Source organism: Caretta caretta, chromosome 13, assembly GCF_965140235.1.
Source record: "Caretta caretta isolate rCarCar2 chromosome 13, rCarCar1.hap1, whole genome shotgun sequence".
NCBI lineage: Eukaryota > Metazoa > Chordata > Testudines > Cheloniidae > Caretta > Caretta caretta.
Genome location: NC_134218.1, coordinates 572735 through 592621, shown reverse-complemented (window position 1 = coordinate 592621; position 19887 = coordinate 572735). Strand labels below are relative to the sequence as shown.

Sequence of the window (19887 nt, the reverse complement as noted above, 5' to 3'; positions counted from 1 at the left end):
CGATTAATCGCAGTTAACTCATGGGATTAACTCAAAAAAATGAATCACGATTAATCACAGTTTTAATCGCACTGTTAAACAGCAGTATACCAATTGAAATTTATTTAATATTTTGGATATTTTTTCTACATTTTCATATATACTGTATTCTGCGTTGTAATTGAAATCAAAATATATATTATTTTTATTACAACTATTTGCACTGTAAAAATGATAAACAAAATAGTATTTTTCAATTCACCGCATACAAGTACTGTGGTGCAATCTCTTTGTTGTGAAAGTACAATTTACAAATGTAGATTTTTTTGTTACATAACTGCACTCAAAAACAAAACAGTGTAAAACTTTAGAACCTGCAAGTCCACTCAGTCCTACTTCTTGTTCCACCAATCGCTAAGACAAACAAATTTGTTTACATTTACAGGAGATAATGCTGCCTGTTTCTTATTTACAATGTCACCAGAAAGTGAGAACAGATGCTCGCATGGCACTGTTGTAGCTGGCATTGAAAGGTATTTACATGCCAGATATGCTAAACATTCGTATGCCCCTTCATGCTACGGCCACCATTCCAGAGAACATGCTTCTATGCTGATGACGGTCGTTAAAAAAATAATGCGTTAATTAAATTAGTGACTGAACTCCTTGGGGGAGAACTGTATGTCCCCTGCTCTGTTTTACCCGCATTCTGCCATATAGTTCATGTTATAGCAGTCTCAGATGCTGACCCACCACATATTGTTCTTTTTAAGAACACTTTCACAGCAGATTTGACAAAACGCAAAAAAGGTACCAATGTGAGATTTCTAAAGATAGCTACAGCACTCAACCCAAGGTTTAAGAATCTGAAGTGCCTTCCAAAATCTGAGAGGGAAGAGGTGTGGAGCATGCTTTCAGAAGTCTTAAGAGAGCAATATTCCAATGCGGAAACTACCGAACCCACACCACCAAAAAAGAAAATCAACCTTCTGCTGGTGGCATCTGACTCAGAAAATGAAAATGAACACGCGTCAGTCTGGACTGCTTTGGATTGTTATCGAGCAGAACCTGTCATCAGCATGGACGCATGTCCCCTGGAATGGTGGTTGAAGCATGAAGGGACATATGAATCTTTAATGCATCTGGCACATAAATACCTTGCAATGCCGGCTACAAAAGGGCCATGCAAATACCTGTTCTTACTTTCAGGTGACATTGTAAACAAGAACCAGGCAGCATTATCTCCTGCAAATGTAAACAAATTTGTTTGTCTGAGTAATTGGCTGAACAAGAAATAGGACTGAGTGGACTTGCAGGCTCTAAAATTCTACATTGTTTTATTTTTGAATGCAGGTTTTTTTTTTGTTTTTTTTTTACATAATTCTACATTTGTAAGGTCAACTTTCATGATAAAAAGCTTGCACTGCAGTACATGTATTACGTGAACTGAAAAATACTATTTCCTTTGTTTTTTTACAGTGCAAATACTTGTAATAAAAAATAAATACAAAGTGAGCACTGTACACTTTGTATTCTGTGTTGTAACTGAAATCAATATATTTGAAAATGTAGAAAACATCCAAAAATATTTAAATAAATGGTATTCTATTTTTGTTTTACAATGTGATTAATCACTATTAATTTTTTTAATCGCGTGACATCCCTAGTTTTTTCACATCCCTGAGTGACGTAAGTTATACCGACAAAAGTGTTAGTGTGGATACAGCCTAGACCCGGTGTGTGAGTGAAGCCCCCAGCCTCCCAGTGCATCTTTTCCAGGGGCATGGCCTGCTATTCTGCTCAGCGTGTCTCTGCTCTAGGTGGGGACTGCTTCACTGCTTGTGCGGGAAATCACATATACACAATGGGAAGGCTGTGCCCCTCTGCGGGACAGAAAGGAAAACAGGCCCCCCCAACGTCAGAGCCACAGAGCACCTAATAGGAGCTGAGACTCTGCTAGCTAGGAAGGAGCGAGGTGAAGCCTGCAGCAGCCAGACACAGAGGCTCGTGAAAGCTCCGGCTATTTGCCAGCCAAGAATTCTGGGACAGGCTCCTAAGAAGGGCCTGTGTGGCTCAGGCAGCTGCTCGAGAAGGGCTGGATCCGTATCTGTTGGAGATGAACGGTCTGCGGGGTGGAACAGTCCGGGGGGCCTGCTGCATCACATAGCACTTCCCATGGTGACCAGCCTTTCCTGCTCCCCGTTCTTGGCACAGGCCCCAGGCCATGCAGCTGCCAACTGGAGAGGAAGGGAGAATAGGGCAGATGGGAATTGACGAGGGGGAAGGAGGATGACTCACCCTGGATATCCAGCAGAGAAAAGTGGTGGTTGTTGGTGGCTTCTGGGGCCAGCGTGAAGTAGAAGCGATGGCCACTCTGAGGCTCGTCACGGTCCACGACACTTATTGTCTGAATTAGCTACAAGAAGAAACCAGAGGTCAGAGCTGCTTCCCTGGGGCGGATGTAGAGGTCTCAGCCTGGGGGCTCCTCGCAGCACTGGGAATGGGCAGCGTCTCCCCCAAGAGAGATGGAAAACCTTTGCCAGTGCCATCAGATTCAGCTACTTCCACAACGCCTCCTCCACGCACCTGCAGCTGGGCAGGAAGGGAATGGCATTGCTCCCCCCGGGCACACAGCACCCGTCTCTTCCTGAAGGGTCAGCTCTCCTGGAAGGAGAGGCAGTTGCAGCTCCACACGCAGTGGCTACCAGAGTAGTTCTGAGAAGAAAACTGCCCCCCCCCCCCCCCCCCAAGTCATACTCCAGCAGGGTGAACAGTCAGAGAACAGTGCCGACTCCTTAACCCTGAGGCAGGCCTCACCATGGGCCTCACAGCAGGAGGAAGATTGTAGAACCCTTCCCAGATACACAGACCCCCAGTCAGGATGTGCCATGCCCAGTGCAGACATTTCACACGCAAATACTGCACGTGGCACAATGCTGACGGGGAGCTGGGCGTTCTGATTACCTGGCCGGGCTTGGCATCTTCACATACCGCAGCCTCGTACGGCGTCGCCAGCTCGGGTGGGTTGTCGTTCACGTCCAGGATTCGGATACGCAGAGATGCTCTAGACACCTGAGAATGATTGTCTGAAACAGAACAAACACAGGACGACATCGGTGAGCGTCCTCAGCCAGCAGCATCTCATCCCATCTCTTTGTTGTCTGTCAGCAGCCCCTGTGGTCAGTTCAGGTGCATCCCCAGATGTGGAGAGACACGCCCTAAGTATTTATTCCATTTCTAACACAACCATCAACACACCTTCCAGCTGCCTGGCACACAGATTAGCTCAAGTGTGATGCAAACATTTCCCCCACAACTCAGCAGCCTCTGTACAGTGTCCCTCAGCAGCACCTGCCGCATTTCCACGTGTGAAACTCGGCTGCTGGGGGCTGCAGCACTGCAGCCAACAAGGTCCTCTCTCAGCAAGCACTAGCTTTTATGGTACACGTGAATTCCAGTGGCAAGAACCTGCCACTGATCCCATGGTGAAGATCTCCCCCGGCCAGCTTCCACCAGCTTCACTCTGGAGACTGACAGATATGGGCAGAGGGGATCTGTGAGTCTAGACCATCAAGGGCTGAAGGCATCACCTCAGTGAAACGTCAATAAAGCTGAAATGAAAGTACAGTTGGAACGGGAGAGAGAGAGTTACTAATCAATACAAAAACAAACGCCGTTCTACGTGTCACATTCAGTCCCTTCCCTTCCTGCGGCTCCCCACTCCCTGGCCCGTGCCTGGACATTTTCTAGAATGCCAGGTCCTTGGCCCCAGGGCTCCTGTGTTCATTGCCGGTGAAGCATCCAGTTCACTTTGAGCTCTACAGGAAGGATGGGTTTGTAGATAATCGCTGGCCCCTGGAATCTTCCCTGGGTGTGACCTGGCAGCCAGTGCAGAGCATGGGGCACAGGTAATGTGTCTGCAGGAGTGTGCCCTGCTCAAAAGGATGGGGGAGGGGGGTGGAAGAGGGGAAAGTGCACTTCCAGATGGTGTCCAGGGACTAAACCTAGCTCTCAGAGATAACCTCTGTCTCAGATCATGACCTCCATGACAGTTACGTCCCACTGGAACCAGAAAGCTGTTAATTGTTAAGGCGAGGCTTGTGAGTGCAGAAGGTATGTCCTTTATGGGAGCCAGACTTGGACTATGGAACTCGCTGCCACAAGAGATAAGAGTCTCACCAGGTCCGGAACTAAATGCAAAACTCAGCTTTGAGAGTCGGTTTTCCTGCAATAAGCTCTTCCCATAGATACACACACACACACACACACACACTATTAAAATCAATGCTGGTCAATCTAAACTAGTCAAGCTGTGCTCCCAACAGACTGGCAAGTGGGAGACAGAGAGAGGTTGCCAACATTAATTCTATTTTTAAATCTTTGGGAGGCCCCAGATGCAATGATGATGGGAGCTATGTACGTCCTGGATAGAGAAATTCTAAGGCAGCCCAAGGGCCAGCACGCTGCTGTCATCTAGCACTGGGATTTGAGGCACTGATGGCTGGGGCAAAGTCTGAGAGAAGAGAATGGAAACTCCTGGCAGAGGCATTTCTCCCCACTACATTCTGTGAATCCTGGATCAGGCTGGGCAGAGCCTGGGGTGGCGAACCCCTTTGGCAAGAGCTGAGCAGATGAACTCACTCACAGATTTCACCAGTTCTTCAGGCTTCTCCCCCTGCCAAAAAGCATCACACCTCTGCCTTATCTGGCTGGTATTTAAGCCAACTGGCTTTCATCCAGGGCTCTCTTTCACGCTGGCGGTGGGGAAGGAGAGGGGGTGGAGAATTGGAGGAAACAGCACTGCCCAGCTCTAGGGAAAGGGACCCCCAGTGTGCAGCAGACACCACAGCCCATAGCAGCTCACAGCTGTTCCAAGCGGTTGCAAATAAATGCTGAACCAGAGGGGCAGAAAAGGCCTTTCTACTCCTCACTCACTCAGCACTGGGGTCCCCAGGGCATGCCAGGTTGTGTGTGGGGGGGGGGGGGGGCGGGGGGGAGCAGCGGTGCTCAGTCTCTCTCTCCCAGAGGCATCACTCTTCCTCTCAAGGAAAGAAGGGGAGTGTTATGTAAAAATTCTTCCAGAGCAACTAAACATTGGGGCAATTCCCATCTTACAAAGAGAAACCCAGATGCACAAGTGGGAAGATCTGTCAGTTCAGCTTCAGTCGACCCTGGTCAGCGTCAGTCATTGCAAGAGCTGGTGTTCCAGCCCCTGAGGCTGTAATGCCCATGTCAGAACAGGGGTGTGTGGACAGGGAAAAGGGCTCAGCTTTATTTCAGGCTGGCGATAAGTCTCCAGGGGTTCTTTGGTTCTGCCCCCTCAGGGACCTGCCCAGTGTCTGACCCTGGTGTGTTGAATACTGCGCGCAGATGTGGTCGCCCCATCTCAAAAAAGATATATTGGAATTGGAAAGGTTCAGAAAAGGGCAACAAAAATGATTACGGGTATGGAACAGCTTCTGTATGAGGAGAGATTAATAAGACTGGGACTTTTCACCTTGGAAAAGAGACGACTAAGGGGGGATATGATTGAGGTCTATACAATCATGACTAGCGCAGAGAAAGTAAATAAGGAAGTGTTATTTACTCCTTCTCATAACACAAGAACCAGGGGTCACCAAATGAAATTAACAGGCAGCAGGTTTAAAACAAACAAAAGGAAGTTTTTTTCACACAATACACAGTCAGTCTGTGGAACTGTTTGCCAGAGGATGTTATGAAGGCCAAGACCATGACAGGGTTCAGAAAAGAACTAGAGTTCATGGAGGACAGGTCCATCAATGGCTATCAGCAAGGATGTGCAGGAATGGTGTCCCTAGCCTCTGTCTGCCGGAGGCTGGGAATGGGCGACAGGGGATGGGTTACTTGATGATTACTTGTTCTGTTCATTCCCTCTGAAGCACCTGGCATCATCCACTATCAGAAGACAGGACACTCGGCTAGATGGACCTTTGGTCTGACCCAGTATGGCCGTTCTTATGTTGCTGCTCTGAGCCCCTCCCCAGCCAGGGTTGGCTGAGCTTGTGCAGCCATGCAGCACTCCTCGAATGCCACGTTGAACTCTTTCCAGCTGTGCCGCTGTGCCTCCGGAGCACAAGTGCCAACCCCAGGGCACTGCTAGGAAGCAGGGCACAGACTCCAAAACTGGCTGTGAGTTCTGCACATAGATTTCCCCAACCAATTACCAAGCGTACACTGCTCAGGGACTGTAACAGCCTAAACATGGAGTCACAGGCAGGCCCCTGGGGTTCTCCAGTCTTATCCCTTAGGCAGCATACTTTTGTGATAGCTGGTTGCTTGCACCATGCATCACAGCAATATTCAGGTTGCTTTTAGCCCCAAAGGGCCAGTCACTTACCCCAGGTCAACTGCACACCACAAGCTCATAGCCAATCCTCTAATAAACTATACACAGATTTATTATATAGCAAAAGGAAATAGGAGTTATTTCCAAGGGTAAAGCAGGTCAACACACACACACAAATGAGTTACAACCTCATGTTTCCAAAGATAATAGAAGCTTCTATAATTAGCAGGCTCTAGATGTCCTTTAGGGCTAACCCAGGCTGAGCACTGGGGATCTCTTGCTAATGCCTTAGAAACCTTGTCTGCAGAGTCCAAGAAGCAATGAGATCCAGTTCCTCCCTGTCAGGGGTTTTTATTCCCTTCCCCCCTCTGTTTTGAGCTGCAAACTCAGCTGATGGGAGGAATTCACATGCAAGACTCGTCTTCATGAGATGGGAGGCAGGGTGAGAGTAAACAGCAAACTCTCGAGTCCTCTCTAACGTTCCACTTCAGTCCATCTGGTGTTGCTGGGCCTTCCCTTTTGGACATGACATCTGTTGGAGACCAGCATTTCACACTGGTTCATGTCCCCTCCTGCCTGGAGAGTTACAGTTACAACGGCTCACAATGCAAATGCTCCAGTGAGATTAACGCAGGCAGCAACGCCCCAGCGTTCAATACAGTCTAAACACTGAACTCATTCTTATACTTCAAACCCCTATTTTAACATTACTAGCACCCAGGTGAGCTGGACTGACTCCACCCATGTATTTGTCAGGGTTCAGTTGAAACATGGGGACCTTGGCATGAGCTGGCACCTGGTCTGCCAGCATCATAAGCCGATCTCATCTGGGTGTCCACCTGCTTCTGCTGAGACTATATAAATATTCTAATAGAACTGCGTTATCCATGGGTTTGTAAGCCTGAGCCAACCCTCTGAGGGCAGTGGCAGAACTGGCTTGGCTCCCCGGGAGCCCAAACAGCAGCTCTGTGTCTTGCTGCACCACGCAGCTCCTGCACTTACCTCTGCCTGATAAGCTGCGTGAGCTTTATGCACATGGGATGTGCTAGCTTGTAGGTAGCTTGGAGCTCTGATTTGCTCCTGCTTGTTTCTGCCCCATGGCACGCACCTTAAAGGTACATTAATCCCTCTTTATCATATTATAAACCACTCCGGAGGGCCTAATGCCTTCCAAAGCGCCTCACATGCTTCCAGAAATGAAAAACCCTAATTCTCTGGCTCCTTTGTTCCCCCAGAAGTTATAACTCTGGAGAGGTCCAGCAAGGGAGGGAGCACTACTTGTTATAGCAGGAGCCTGCTGCCTGTTTGTTGATAAAGTTAAGTCTGGTCTGTGAGTCAGACGGAGTTGTACCCGGGGGAGAGAAGTATGAGCACAGCTCCATAATTAGCCGAGAACCCAAACCCCCTCCCCAGAGCCCACCTTCACCCCCCTCTCTGCTCTCCTGTTATCGCTTCCGCTCACCCAGACCTGCTGCTTTGGTGATTAGATGGGTGTTCTGGGGGAAAGGAGGCAGAAGTCGTGACTAAAAGCCTGGAACAACATGTTATTTTTAAGAGCATGTTAGTGCAGCAAAATAAACTGCAACTGCTTTTAGGAAGAAAGGAAGCTAAAGGCAGCAGGGCAGGGAGGAAGCTGGGAGGTGGAAAATCTGAGGGGGTGGTAAAGAGGTGTGTCCGGTTCCAGCTGAAGGGGTAAATGAGCGAGCGGGGTTTGATTCCAGCAAGTGATATGGTAAGAGCGTTTTATCTCCTTCCCCAGCAGCCTGGCTCCTCTTGCAGAAAGATGGATAACCTTTCCCTGCAGTTTGATTCTAAAGTGAGCTGGCATTGCCCTGAAGGTGATATACAGAGAAGGAGATGAGAAAAGGCAGAAAGAAAGGATGAGAGGAGGAAGAGAAAGACTCAGATCTCTCCTCGTCTCCCTCCTAACCTTACCCTGACTCCCATCACCCATTCAGAGCGCAAACAATTAGTGGGCAATAGAGCATTCATTATCATGACTATTCTTAATGACTCTTATGTATTTCTACAGGGCTAGCGATACCATGTGCTTGGCACTGCACAGGCATGTTTAAGAAAAAGACAGCTGTGTGCCCCAAGGAGCCAGATCTTAACCCAGGATATTTAAATCTTTCCAAACCAGTCAGAAGACAGCCTGTTTCCTACCGTGCCATCCTTATGGAACTAGCTTGTGGCCCTTTAGCTGAGGTTGCAATCAGCGTATGCTGATATTTAGAGTCAGAGAGAACAGCACAAACCCCACCTATCATCACAGCATCAAAGTCAAGGAGTCTGAAGAAATATACTGTATGTGGATAGTGGAGATATCCATGTGCTAAGATACATTTATTGAGCACCTGTGACGGTCTCACCTGCGCTTTGCCGGCCGACTTGTCTCCCCCAGAGCTATCAATAACATTTCACGCCTGTGAGCAGCTTCCAAGACATGCCATTAAAAAAAAAAATCACCTGCCACACAAAGGTCTCCTCCCCGCCCGCACCACACCCCACCTCCCAAAAAAATCACCCTAAATCACTGAAGCTTGAGGCCCATATTTATTCCAGGGTCTGATACCTCAAGAAACACTGGGGCTAGAAATGAGAGCATCATCTTTGGAGACCCTTCCATAGGACACATGGTATTTTTCTTTTCTTTTTGGCCCTGCTGCATCGCTACGTGCTGGGCCTTTGAATAGAACATTGTTGTGTATTTTTTAAAAAGCTGTTTAAGGGGTTACTAAAATGTATTCTTTACAAAACTCTCCTCTCCCTCTGAGGCACTGGGTTTTACAGGGGGAAGAATACAAAAAGCTGCCTCAAAAGATTTTTTAAAAACTCTCCTGAGATGTGTTTTCTGTAACTTATGGGGTATAAGTAGAATCAACAATGGTCTGGGGTAGGTGGGATCAAGATGCATTGCAGTGCATGTGTAATGAACTGCAAGATTTACTCCTCCTAAGTACCCCAAACCTCACATACCAGTGCCCAAAAGAGCTTTGTAGCACCCCTGACTCCCATATAGTGTCTCTATACGTGTGAAATGACACACACACAGAGACATGTGCAGACATGCCTACGAAGGCATAGCCACGTGCTAATGTGTATACAGCTGCATGCACGCACAGACCCATGGGCAGAAAAAAAACACATTTTCATAATATTAGCCAGACTGTCAACCTGAGCAAGAGACGGCAGAGAAGTATGACATCATCAGACAGAGCCTGCCAGGACTGAGGGGGCGGAACACGCCAAGGAAGAGTGTGATCAGTTTAAAGAGAGCATCATCTTTCACTGCAACTCTACTCTGTATTCCAGCTCAGCTGACGGACATGCAAATTAGTTTAATTATTTCTTCTTCTCAAATAAATTATATTTTGCAGTGGCTGCAATATGTTGTGTCAGGCAAAATTACATTCAATATTTTTAAACTAATTGATGTCAGCCTTGAGAAAACCTGACTGACAGCAGCAAGGAAACTAGGCTGCTACCTAACCAGTTTCCGAAATTAAAATTAAACATGCCAGTTTTCTGCATTTCCTCCAGGAGTCTGAATGCCATTAATCTGAAAAGACTGAGGAAGGAGACTGAAAAACACACAGAGCAAGAGCGAGATGATGGAAACACAACAGTGCAGTGAAGGAGCTGTGGACCTGTGATCGGCAGTTGCCTTCGCCAACCTGAGCAGAAGTATTTGCAGATCCATTTGAGCCCATCACAGTTCCAGCAGAAGTGCTCTGCAACAATATTTGCCTTCAGCAGAAGTGCACTGAAAGGAAAAACTAATCTCTAATTCCTTCCCTGCCCCAGATAAATCTTTAGAAACCCAGGATAGGCAGGATATTACTTTGCTCTGTGCACTTTTAACATGGGTTGCAGTCTTCCATGGCCCCATTGAGATCCAATGCTCCTGCAATGGAAAAGTCCTGGCTGGAACATACATTAAACAGGGACTGTCTGTCACACTGACTGAGGCACATGGAACCCAGTTCTAAGGCGTGGGCCCAATTCTTCCAGCACAACGGTGCTGAATTCTGAGGCACATTCTGACATTTCTTCTCAGCTTCAAATAAATTCCAAAATAAAGAGTTTTTTCAATGATGAAAATAACCCAATCAGAGCAGTTTTCCTGGTGTTATTTATTTAGATACTAAATTCTAATTATTCCATGCTGTCCCTGGTTTTCAGTGTGCAGCAGATTCTTATACTGACGGTGAGTAACTCTGCAGTCTGTTGTTGACGGAAGCTGGAAGTTTTGGTAGCAGAGGCTTTTGGCAGTGATGAGAAGATGCATCTCCTCTTTTCTTATCTGCTGGCAGGAGAGGAAGTGATATGAGGTTTTTTGTTGATGTGGCTTCAACTCTTAGTTCTACAGCCCAGAGATCCTGGACAGCAACGAGCTGCCCCACAGGACCCACCACACCCAGCAGCAGTGGATAAACATGCTAGTTGGACTTTTCTAATTAAAATGATCCCCATTAACAAAATTTTTTACACCAAAACTGCCACGATTAGGCTTCGGATTCAACCCGCCAATGAACTGAATTATTTAATATTCGCACTGCTAAGGGAACTTGAGGAACTGCTCTGCTTGGCACTGGTCAGACCTCAGCTGGAGTACTGCGTCCAGTTTTGGTCACTGCTGTTTTCAAAGGCTGTAGACAAACTGGAAAGGATCCAGAGGTGAGCGACAAAGATGATCAATGGGATGGAATGCCAGTCACAGGAGCAAAGGCTGAAGGACCTGGGTATGTTTAGTTTGGAAAAGAGGAGAGCGGGGGGGGGGGGGGGGACGACAGGATAGTGGTCTTCAACAGACAAAAGACCAACAAATTCTGAAGTGTGTTTCCGAGGGAATGCCACTACATGATCGATGGTCACTTGGTTGCCAAAGAGCTTCAGTGGCGTGAGAGGACATGGACTCAGTGTACAGCCAGGCCACCTTAAGGATCGAGCTAGAGCTTCATGCAGGCAGCGCCAAGTCTGCAAGGAGGCTACGTCCCTGTGGGATTTGCCATTATCCAGATGATGAATGGTGTTTTAGAATCCTTTGCAAAGTCTGTACATGTCACTATCGCATGCCCCATACGAGGAATTCTGTGTACCAGAAGGTTCACACCTTTGGTGGAATTCTGGGGAACGTGCAAGAGCTGTTGGGGAGGCTTGGGGCAGACAGCATTAGTTTCAGGGCAGAGGCAACTGGTTGCAGGGTCCCGACCACCAAAAGGGGTGTCAGTACCTGGAGATGTGCTGAGAGGCCCAGAGCTTGGAACAGTGTCTAAACTCTGCCTTGCCCCAGCAAAGTAGGAGCTTGTGGGATTTAGCAGTCGGATCCCTCTGAGCAGTCTAGTGAGTGTCCAATGGGGGAAGCTCAGCTCGATCTGTGATAACTTCCACCTGAAGACTTAGGCATTGGTTGTTACAGTCAGGTCATGCTCTGAACGTTTCTCTGCAACCGTTTGTCCTTGTTCTTTTACAGGAAGTTCCGCTCCTGCGGCATATCTCTGGAGACGCAGATTCTGCAGCCAAATCTGTCACCCCTGAATCTCAGGAAACACTGGGCCTATCATCATGCTGAGTAGACTGGATGATCGAATATGTCTTTTCTGCAACAATGCTGAAATGGTGACATCACTATCATTTTGAACTGATTTTGAAATAAACCCAGGATTATTGTGTCACCGCAGAAGCCAGATACACAAGGGAGCAACTCTTGTTCCACCCATATCTCAGTGGATTAGAAAGAGCAAAATGACATACAGTAGAATATTGGGCTTGAATATTTGGCCTGCCAGTGTGTGCACAAGAGGGGTGCTAGAACAAGTGAGTGCATACCCATTTTTCACAAGTGCAGACATGAGTGCAACTGCCTGACTGTGCAGGCAAATGGCTGCTTGCACATTCACATTTGCAGGTACAAGCAAATGCATCTGTACTAAACATGGGCACCTAAAATCAGAATCTGGAGCTGAAAACACGGCTCCTGAGTGAGTGGAAGCAGCATGTAAGACCAAGTAATGTATAAACGGCTCTTACCTCCCCTGAGTCCTGCCCTAGCTCAGCAGCATGAGAGTAATTAAATTGCATCCAAACACAATGCTCTGATTAAAGCCAGTCTCCAGCAGAAAGATTTATCATCTCAATTACCAGCAGTGGACACAGCAGTCAAGTCCTCCTCATTTTACATGAGCAGAGAGGAAAGCAGGAAGAGAATCACAAATATTAGCCTAAGGAAGGTAAACAGCTTGTGTGTGAAATGAAGATTTATCTCAGCAAACACTCAGCCAGATTTGCTGAACAATCCCCAGGTTTGCTGGTTGGCTGCGCAGTTACCAGGGCCCAAATATTCTGCCCGTTGCCAATTGGCACAGACAGGCCACCCTGGAACAGGGGCTTTTTGCTTGTTTCTGGAAGAGAGAATCTGACCCTGTTGTCTTCACCTCAAATAGCCCATATTAACAGCCACACTTGGAGAGTTATGGGTGTGGCCTTAGGCCCTGTCCCTGCTATTCCTCTGATGTGAATGTACCGTTGGTGAAGAACTGTAACTGAGGTGTGGCCCCAGCCACACAGAGTGCTCAGGGAATCCCACAGGTGAACATGTATGGTGGTTCATTTATAGTGCCTCAAAGTCCCAGTCAGGATCAGGACCCCATATCAATGCATGGAGAGTTCCTGCCTCAAGTTACTCGCACTCTAAACAGACAAGCCAGACAAGGGGTCAGGGTTAGGGAGCTGGCGGGGGGGGGGGGGGGGGGGAAGAGGGGCGCTGGCAAATCTCACATTAATGCCCTGCATTTAGTCTTTAATTGATCATCGGTTGGTGGTAATGGTGGGTGTTTGAGCTAAGAGCAGGAAATGGGGAAGGGGAAAAAGGGAGTGTAGGGAGACAGGTACAGGTCAAACAGACTGTCAGCAGACATGGTTTCAGAGTAGCAGCCGTGTTAGTCTGTATTCGCAAAAAGAAAAGGAGTACTTGTAGCAACTTGGAGACTAACAAATTTGTTTGCCCAGGGTGTCGGAGGAGCCACCACTACCCATGGCTCCTGAGTGGAATGGGGATGGGGAGTTGTGACAAAGCGGGACTGTTCTTAATGTTTTATCTGAATAGTGTGGGGGTGCCTCAGTTTCCCCAATGCAGTTCTTAAGTATCTAGGTGGTGGGATAAGGGTGTATGATCGTTGCAGAGCCCTAGAGGGCAGGTGTGCGCAGGGGTCTGGATACAGAGAATGGCCAACACCCTGTTTCCTGGCAACTGATGGCCTGGGCCCTCCCCCCCCCCCCCCACAAGGTGAGAGCTAAAGGGTTGGAGAACAAAGGAATCCGGTGACCTACTGGCCCGGGAAAGGAGGGGCTGGAGGAGGAGGGGCTGGAGGGGGAGTCAGTTGGGGACGAGGAGTGAAGTGCAGACGTGGTTGTCTGGCTCACTGCCCCCCAGAATGGACCCAGCTGAGGGGTCCTGTTCTCTGCACCTACAAGCTCTGTGTTAGACCATGTTCCTGTCATCTAATAAACCCTCTGTTTTACTGGCTGGCTGAGAATCACGTCTGACTGCGAAGTTGGGGGGCAGGACCGTCTGGCTTCCCCAGGACCCCGCCTGGGCGGATTTGCTGTGGGAAGCGCACGGAGGGGCAGAGGAGGCTAAATGCTCCGAGGTCAGACCCAGGAAGGGGGAAGCCGTGTGAGCTTTGTGTCCTGCAGACAGGCTGCTCACAGAAAGGAGACTGCCCCAGAGTCCTAACTGGCTTCACAGGGAGCAGTTCCAGAGCATCACCCGGGGACTCCGTGACAGGAGACCCTTAGTTCCCTGGGTTGAGTGACTAGCATGGGGAGCTATGGACCTGACCCAGGGCAGGAGGAGGAGCTGTATGGATTTGTCTCCTCTTTTTGGAAGTCTTGTGATGTGTTTAGTACAAGGCAATTGCCTGTGAAAAATGGGGAAATACTCTGCCACCTGTTTGTACTGAGCCCCAGCACTGGGCAGCCATGGCCCCCTCCCCTCAACGCCAAGCCCCAGCGCCGGGCGGCCACGGCCCCCTCCCCACAGCGCCAAGCCCCAGCACTGCTCTGGGTTCAGCCTAACATCTGTTATAAGGCCGCATGCTGAAATCCCTTCTGTCACTTTGAAGGCCTTACCTTTACAACTGCCCTTTCCACCAGAGAATTCAGACATAAATTGTACTTTAAATTCAATATCGGCCATTAATATTTCATGATTACAAACCGTTAAGGGTAATGTCACTGGCAGGAACGTCTGGACAGTTAAAATGGATGAGTCAGAACTTACTGACGGGGAGAAGTCAGAATACTAAAGAATCTCCCCAGCTTTTGAAGTAATCCAGTCTGACAGGCCTCCCTGCTGGAGGGGAAATGCAGCATTTACTGACTTGTTCTGAAATCCTAGCTGCTGTGTATAAATATTTTCCTTCTGATTCTTGTCACCTCATGTTTGCTGTAAAAGCTGAGTTGTTCTGCACCACCAGCATCCCCTGTGCTGGCCACCGCTAGCACAGCTTCATTTCCATGCCCTCAGGAGGCGCGTGCCCCTGCTTTGGTAACAATCAGTACAAGCTGAATGCATTAAAGGTGTCTAGACACACAGGGGTGCAGGGCCGGGAAGACCAGCCTGGGCCTAGCCAGTGCTCACCACAAGGCCACAGCGGTGCAGCTTTCCCAGGAACATACAGCTCACAACAGCCAGTGGAAATAAAACCTCACTGTAACTAGAGCCAAACCCCTAGGTTCAGATGTCCCAGGACCATGAGGCTGTTCCAATCTGGGTCCAGTCTTTGTAGCTCTGGACCCCTCTCATTGCAATGGCTGAAGCAGAGGTGGGGGTGGAAACAACCCAAGTGACACATGTTCCAGGCTGCACACTGAGTCCCCCTGTGTCCAGGCATCTCAGCACCGGAGCCAGAAAGGCAGGGCAAGGACAGGATTAGCGCTAAGTGAAGTCCTGGCCCTGCGTCAGACCCATCAATGCGTCACCATGCGGCTTGGCGAGCGTGTGCATATCTTCCTGGACAAAAAACAACCCACAAAGACATCCCCAAGATGTCCCCTAAGCAAGACCTAGGCAAACTCCCCTGCACAGAGGCAGATCTAGGTAGGTGCCCTTACCTGTACACACTGAGTGCAGAGAGGAAAAATCCTTTACCAAGACCTCTCTCTCATTTCAAAGGCACCCAGCGGATTGGACTGGAGCCTGGTGCTAACTGTGATGGTGGAAAGTGGGGCATGACTGGGTCTGTGCCTGGCCTGGCGATGCTGGTGCCTGTTACCATTCTGAGACATTAGACAAGTGAGCGGAAAGGTTTGAAGACTGTGTTCGTGTTCTCTGTATTCCCCACTGTTCTGCTTCTTCTTGAAGCCTCTATCGTTCTCGATGTTTGTGTGGAAGGGAACAAGAATGTGGAGGGAACCCAAGCCCTCTCACTGGAGTCAAAAGGGTCAGATCCATTGTCTTACAGGGAACAACCTGCTTAGCTCCACACAATGAGACAAGGGCCTGAACATGCATTACAGAGAGTGGCAGGGCGCTGAGGATAATTTTGCCACCTTCCTACCCAGCAGCAGAACACCTGTCGTTTATCAAAGCTCTTTTTGCTATTATTTATATTCTTTTCATTCCCCATGAGGAGTTTGTTCAAAGCCTCTACAAGCCAGGACCAAGAGTTTGTTCTTTTCTGTCTTTAACTGAAGTAAAAAAGATGAACAGAACTTCTGCTGGGAAATTATTTTGCCTGAGTCCGGGCTTTGGCTGCTCAGCAATGCGCCAGGCAGTCGTTCCATGTCACTGTGTTTTGGCAGAAGTGCCGCTATGAGAAAAATCCTCACAGAGAAACGAACATGAAACCTGCACGTCTGCGAATGCGTTTCCTCCTCGCTCTCCCCAGCCGGATGAGAGAGGGCTCCTCAGCAACTGCAAATGAAGGCTGGAAGGGCATCACTGCCCTACAGAAAGGAAAGGCTATCACATGAGGATTTGTTAGTCTCTAAGGTGCCACAAGGACTCCTCGTTCTTTTTGCTGATACAGACTAACACGGCTACCACTCTGAAACCTGTCACATGCGGACTGTATGTCAAGGTTCCAAAAGAAGCTTATTGAAAGAGAGGACAATGGAGTATGGCGAACAGGCAGGCTCCATCTCCTGTCACAGGCCCTTCCTGTTAGCCTCCCAGGTCACCGCTACCGTCTGGCCATCAGCTCAGAATTCCCAGGCAGACGGAGTTCTCAGGCACAAGCTCCCTTTTCCACAGTAGCCTTTAGGGAATGCAGTAGCTCCCTATCTCACAGCTACTTGGTTCTGCAAACCTCTGCCCTTTAGGTGTCTCTGTTTCTTTCCCTTCTTCCGCTCAATCTTTCAATCCCTGCCCTGCATCTGGCTCTCGCAATTCATCTGTATTCACACATAAGGCAGGTGCTCCCTTTCTACCTGCCGTAGTGCTGAATATTTATTTCACCAAAAAACGCCTTTCACTTAGAAGAACAGCATGTGCTGGCCCTCTTGGGGAGAAGCAGGAGAGGAACGTCAAGGGGAACATTCAGAAATCCACTCTGTCAGCTATTGGCTCTTCCCTACTTTGTCTGCAGCCCTCCCAGCCCCGGTGAGGGAGCTCAAAGATTCACCAGAAGCAGAAGCTAACGTGACTGCTTGGGCTTTTGTTTTCTCGTTGTCTTCTTGAAGTTTAGAAGAGCAGTTTTATAACATCATTTTCATCCTTCTGGGAAACTGCACAGAATGGAAAGGGCAGAACCAGGCAAACAGTAGGAAAGGGAATTAGCAGAGTGCAGGAAACATGGGCAGAAACAAGTGAAAAACCATCAGTAACAACCCCCCACAGGCCCCTTTAGAAAGATAAAAGCAAATCTAGTGGTGTCTTCAAACTTCCAAGTCCTTGAAGTTTGTCCATCATCCACCCATCCGTCTACCCACGTACTCAGATGTCCCACATTATTTGGCACTTCCCAAGTACTTACAAAACAGAAATTACAACGAGAACTTCTCTTGCTTCCTTCCCAGCCCACAGGAGAGAGAGCCCGATCAGTTAATGGGTTTCTTTATACATGTGAGTAAGGGATACGGTGGTCTGTGTGTGCAGAAATTATTGAGGGAAAAACAGTCACGTAGCTGAGTTTTGCATTTAGTGAAGTTTTCTGCTGCTCTGGAGCTGGAGGCAAGCATTCTCCCTGTGAGCAAGGCCAGCCCAGCCTCGGGAAGGGCAATTCTCTGAGCTCATTGAAGCTGCCTTAGCCTCCTTGCTGCTTACTCCCTGTGTTTAATGAAGTCTTTGGAATCACCAAGGCTCTCACCCAGTGGCATTAGGCAGAGAAATAACCTTGATGAAGCACAGACAGCACGGCTGCTGCATTACCACAGCTGAGAGCAGGTGCTGACGACAGCACAGAGAGCTGGGCCGAGACAGAGCAGAGACAGCCTGCACAACTGTCTGGAGAAAAGGAAGAAGAGCGCAAGTGATGGGCCTTTCTGTCCACCTGTTGTATTTCATCTGTCAATCTGTCCGTCACTATCATGGCCCTTTCTAGACACAATGCCCCAAATCTATTTGTTTTTATAAAATCACTGTTTGATGTAACACAGGACAAGCTGCTTCTGCTACTGGCCCGACGCCGGTGCAAGGCGTGTGTGTGTGAATGGGAGGTAGGAGGCGTCCTTCAGAAAATACTCGCAGTGCAGGTGCCGGGGCCGGAGGGAATTTTAAGTTACTGCAGAGTCCCCACAATATAATTTCCTGCCCCGTGGGGGACTCCGAGCGCTGCACATGTCTGAGGAGAGAGGCAGAGGCGCCAGGACCCAGGCAGCAAATCCAGAAACAGGTTGGCATCAGAACTGAGGAGGAAACACGCTATCTAAACATGGGCTCTTGGGAGCCCCAGAGGTGTCTCATCAGGGGTAAAAGCAGCAAATGAGCAGCGTAGGGATGGCTGGTGGAGCTGCTGGGTAGATAACATGGGTTTTGATTAGTGTTCATCAAAGGTACCATCCGACCACAGCTCCCCTTCTCAACACATGAGACAGGAGGAGTATTTTTAGATTGTCTGGGGAGATGTTAGATTCCCCTTCCTGCATCTTCTTTTACATCACCACTATTTAATGCCTGCTTCCTTGAGGCTGGTCACTTCTGCGCCAGTGAGTGAGACCCACCCCTCTCCAGAACCCTCCTCCTCACCTGCTTCCATTGCCAGGACCGTGATGTTGTGCCACCCTGCCGTCTCCCGATCCAGGACTTTGCCTGTCACAACGGCGCCTGTGTTTGCATCAATGTCAAAGATCCTCTCCAGGTCAGTGTTGCGATCGATGGCGTATCTGAGCACAAAGCAGGAGAGAGCCATGAGTGACTGGGGAGGGGCTAGCAAGGCCTGTACTGACTCCCAGACAGGTTGGGTTAGGCCCTATTACAATCACTTCCAATGTGACACTAACCTGTTCTCTGTCTGGCCCCTATCTCCAGGGACATAGGTGGCCCCATCACTATCTGACTGGAGGCCTTAGAGTTAAGGTGAGGGTATACTGGGGAAGCTTGTACCAAGAGTGCAAACTCCTTCCTTGGGAGAAGCAGGGGCTATGGACAAGGGGAAACGTCTGTTCTGATTGTAATGCATCAGCTCAGCACATTCATAGAATCATAGAAATGCAGGACTGGGAAGGACCTCAATAGGTCACCAAGTCCAGTCCCCTGACTATGGAGAAAGGACTAAATATTACCTAGGCCACCCCTGACGGGTCTGTCTAACCTGCTCTTAAACACCTCCAGTGACGGAGATTCCACAACCTCCCTGGGCAATTTGTTCCAGCACTTAACCACCCTGACAGTTAGGAAGTTTTTCCTAATGTCCAACCTAAACCGCCCCTGCTGCAATATAAGCCCATTGCTTCTTGTCCTGCCCTCAGTGGATAAGGAGAACAATTTATCACCCTCCTGTTTATAACAATCTTCGAGGTACTTGAAGACTGTTATCATGTTCCCGCCTCAGTCGTCTCTTCTCCAGACTAAACAAACCCAATTTTTTCAATCTTCCCTCATAGGTCATGTTTTCTAGACCTTTAATCATTTTTGTTGCTCTCCTCTGGACTTTCTCCAATTTGCCCACATCTTTCCTGAAGTCTGGTGCCCAGAACTGGACACAATACTCCAGCTGAGGCTTTATCAGTGCTGAGTAGAGCAGAAGAATTACTTCTCCTGTCTCGCTTACAACACTCCTGCTAATACAGCTCAGAATGATGTTCACTTTTTTTGCAACAGTGTTACAAATTTTTATATTTGTAATTCATATTTAGTTTGTGATCCACTATAACCCCCAGATCCTTTTCTGCAGTATTCCTTCCTAGGCAGTCCTTTCCCATTCTGTATTTGTGCAATTGATTGTTCCTTCCCAAATGGAGTACTTTGCTTTTGTCCTTATTGAATTTCATCCTATTTATTTCAGACCATTTCTCCAGGTTGTCAAGATCATTTTGAATTCTAATCCTGCCCTCCAACGTGCTCGTGACCCCTCCCAGCTTGGTGTCACCCACAAACTTTATAAGTGTACTCTCTATGCCATTAGTCAAATCACTTATAAAGATACTGACTAGAACCG

The 19887-nt window shown here is 48.4% G+C and overlaps 1 protein-coding gene across 6 annotated transcripts in view; it reads right to left on the bottom strand.

Moving 5' to 3' along the window:
- CDH22 (cadherin 22) overlaps positions 1–19887 on the bottom strand; it is a 177694-nt gene that overhangs the window by 21922 nt on the left and 135885 nt on the right. For all 6 annotated transcript variants that reach the window (XM_048820243.2, XM_075118603.1, XM_048820237.2 and 3 more), the window contains 3 exons: positions 18477–18613; positions 2944–3065; positions 2278–2395 (listed from right to left, as the gene is read on the bottom strand). In XM_048820243.2, coding sequence (XP_048676200.2) covers positions 2278–2395; positions 2944–3065; positions 18477–18613 — 377 coding nt within the window. The remainder of the gene's footprint in view (positions 1–2277; positions 2396–2943; positions 3066–18476; positions 18614–19887) is intronic.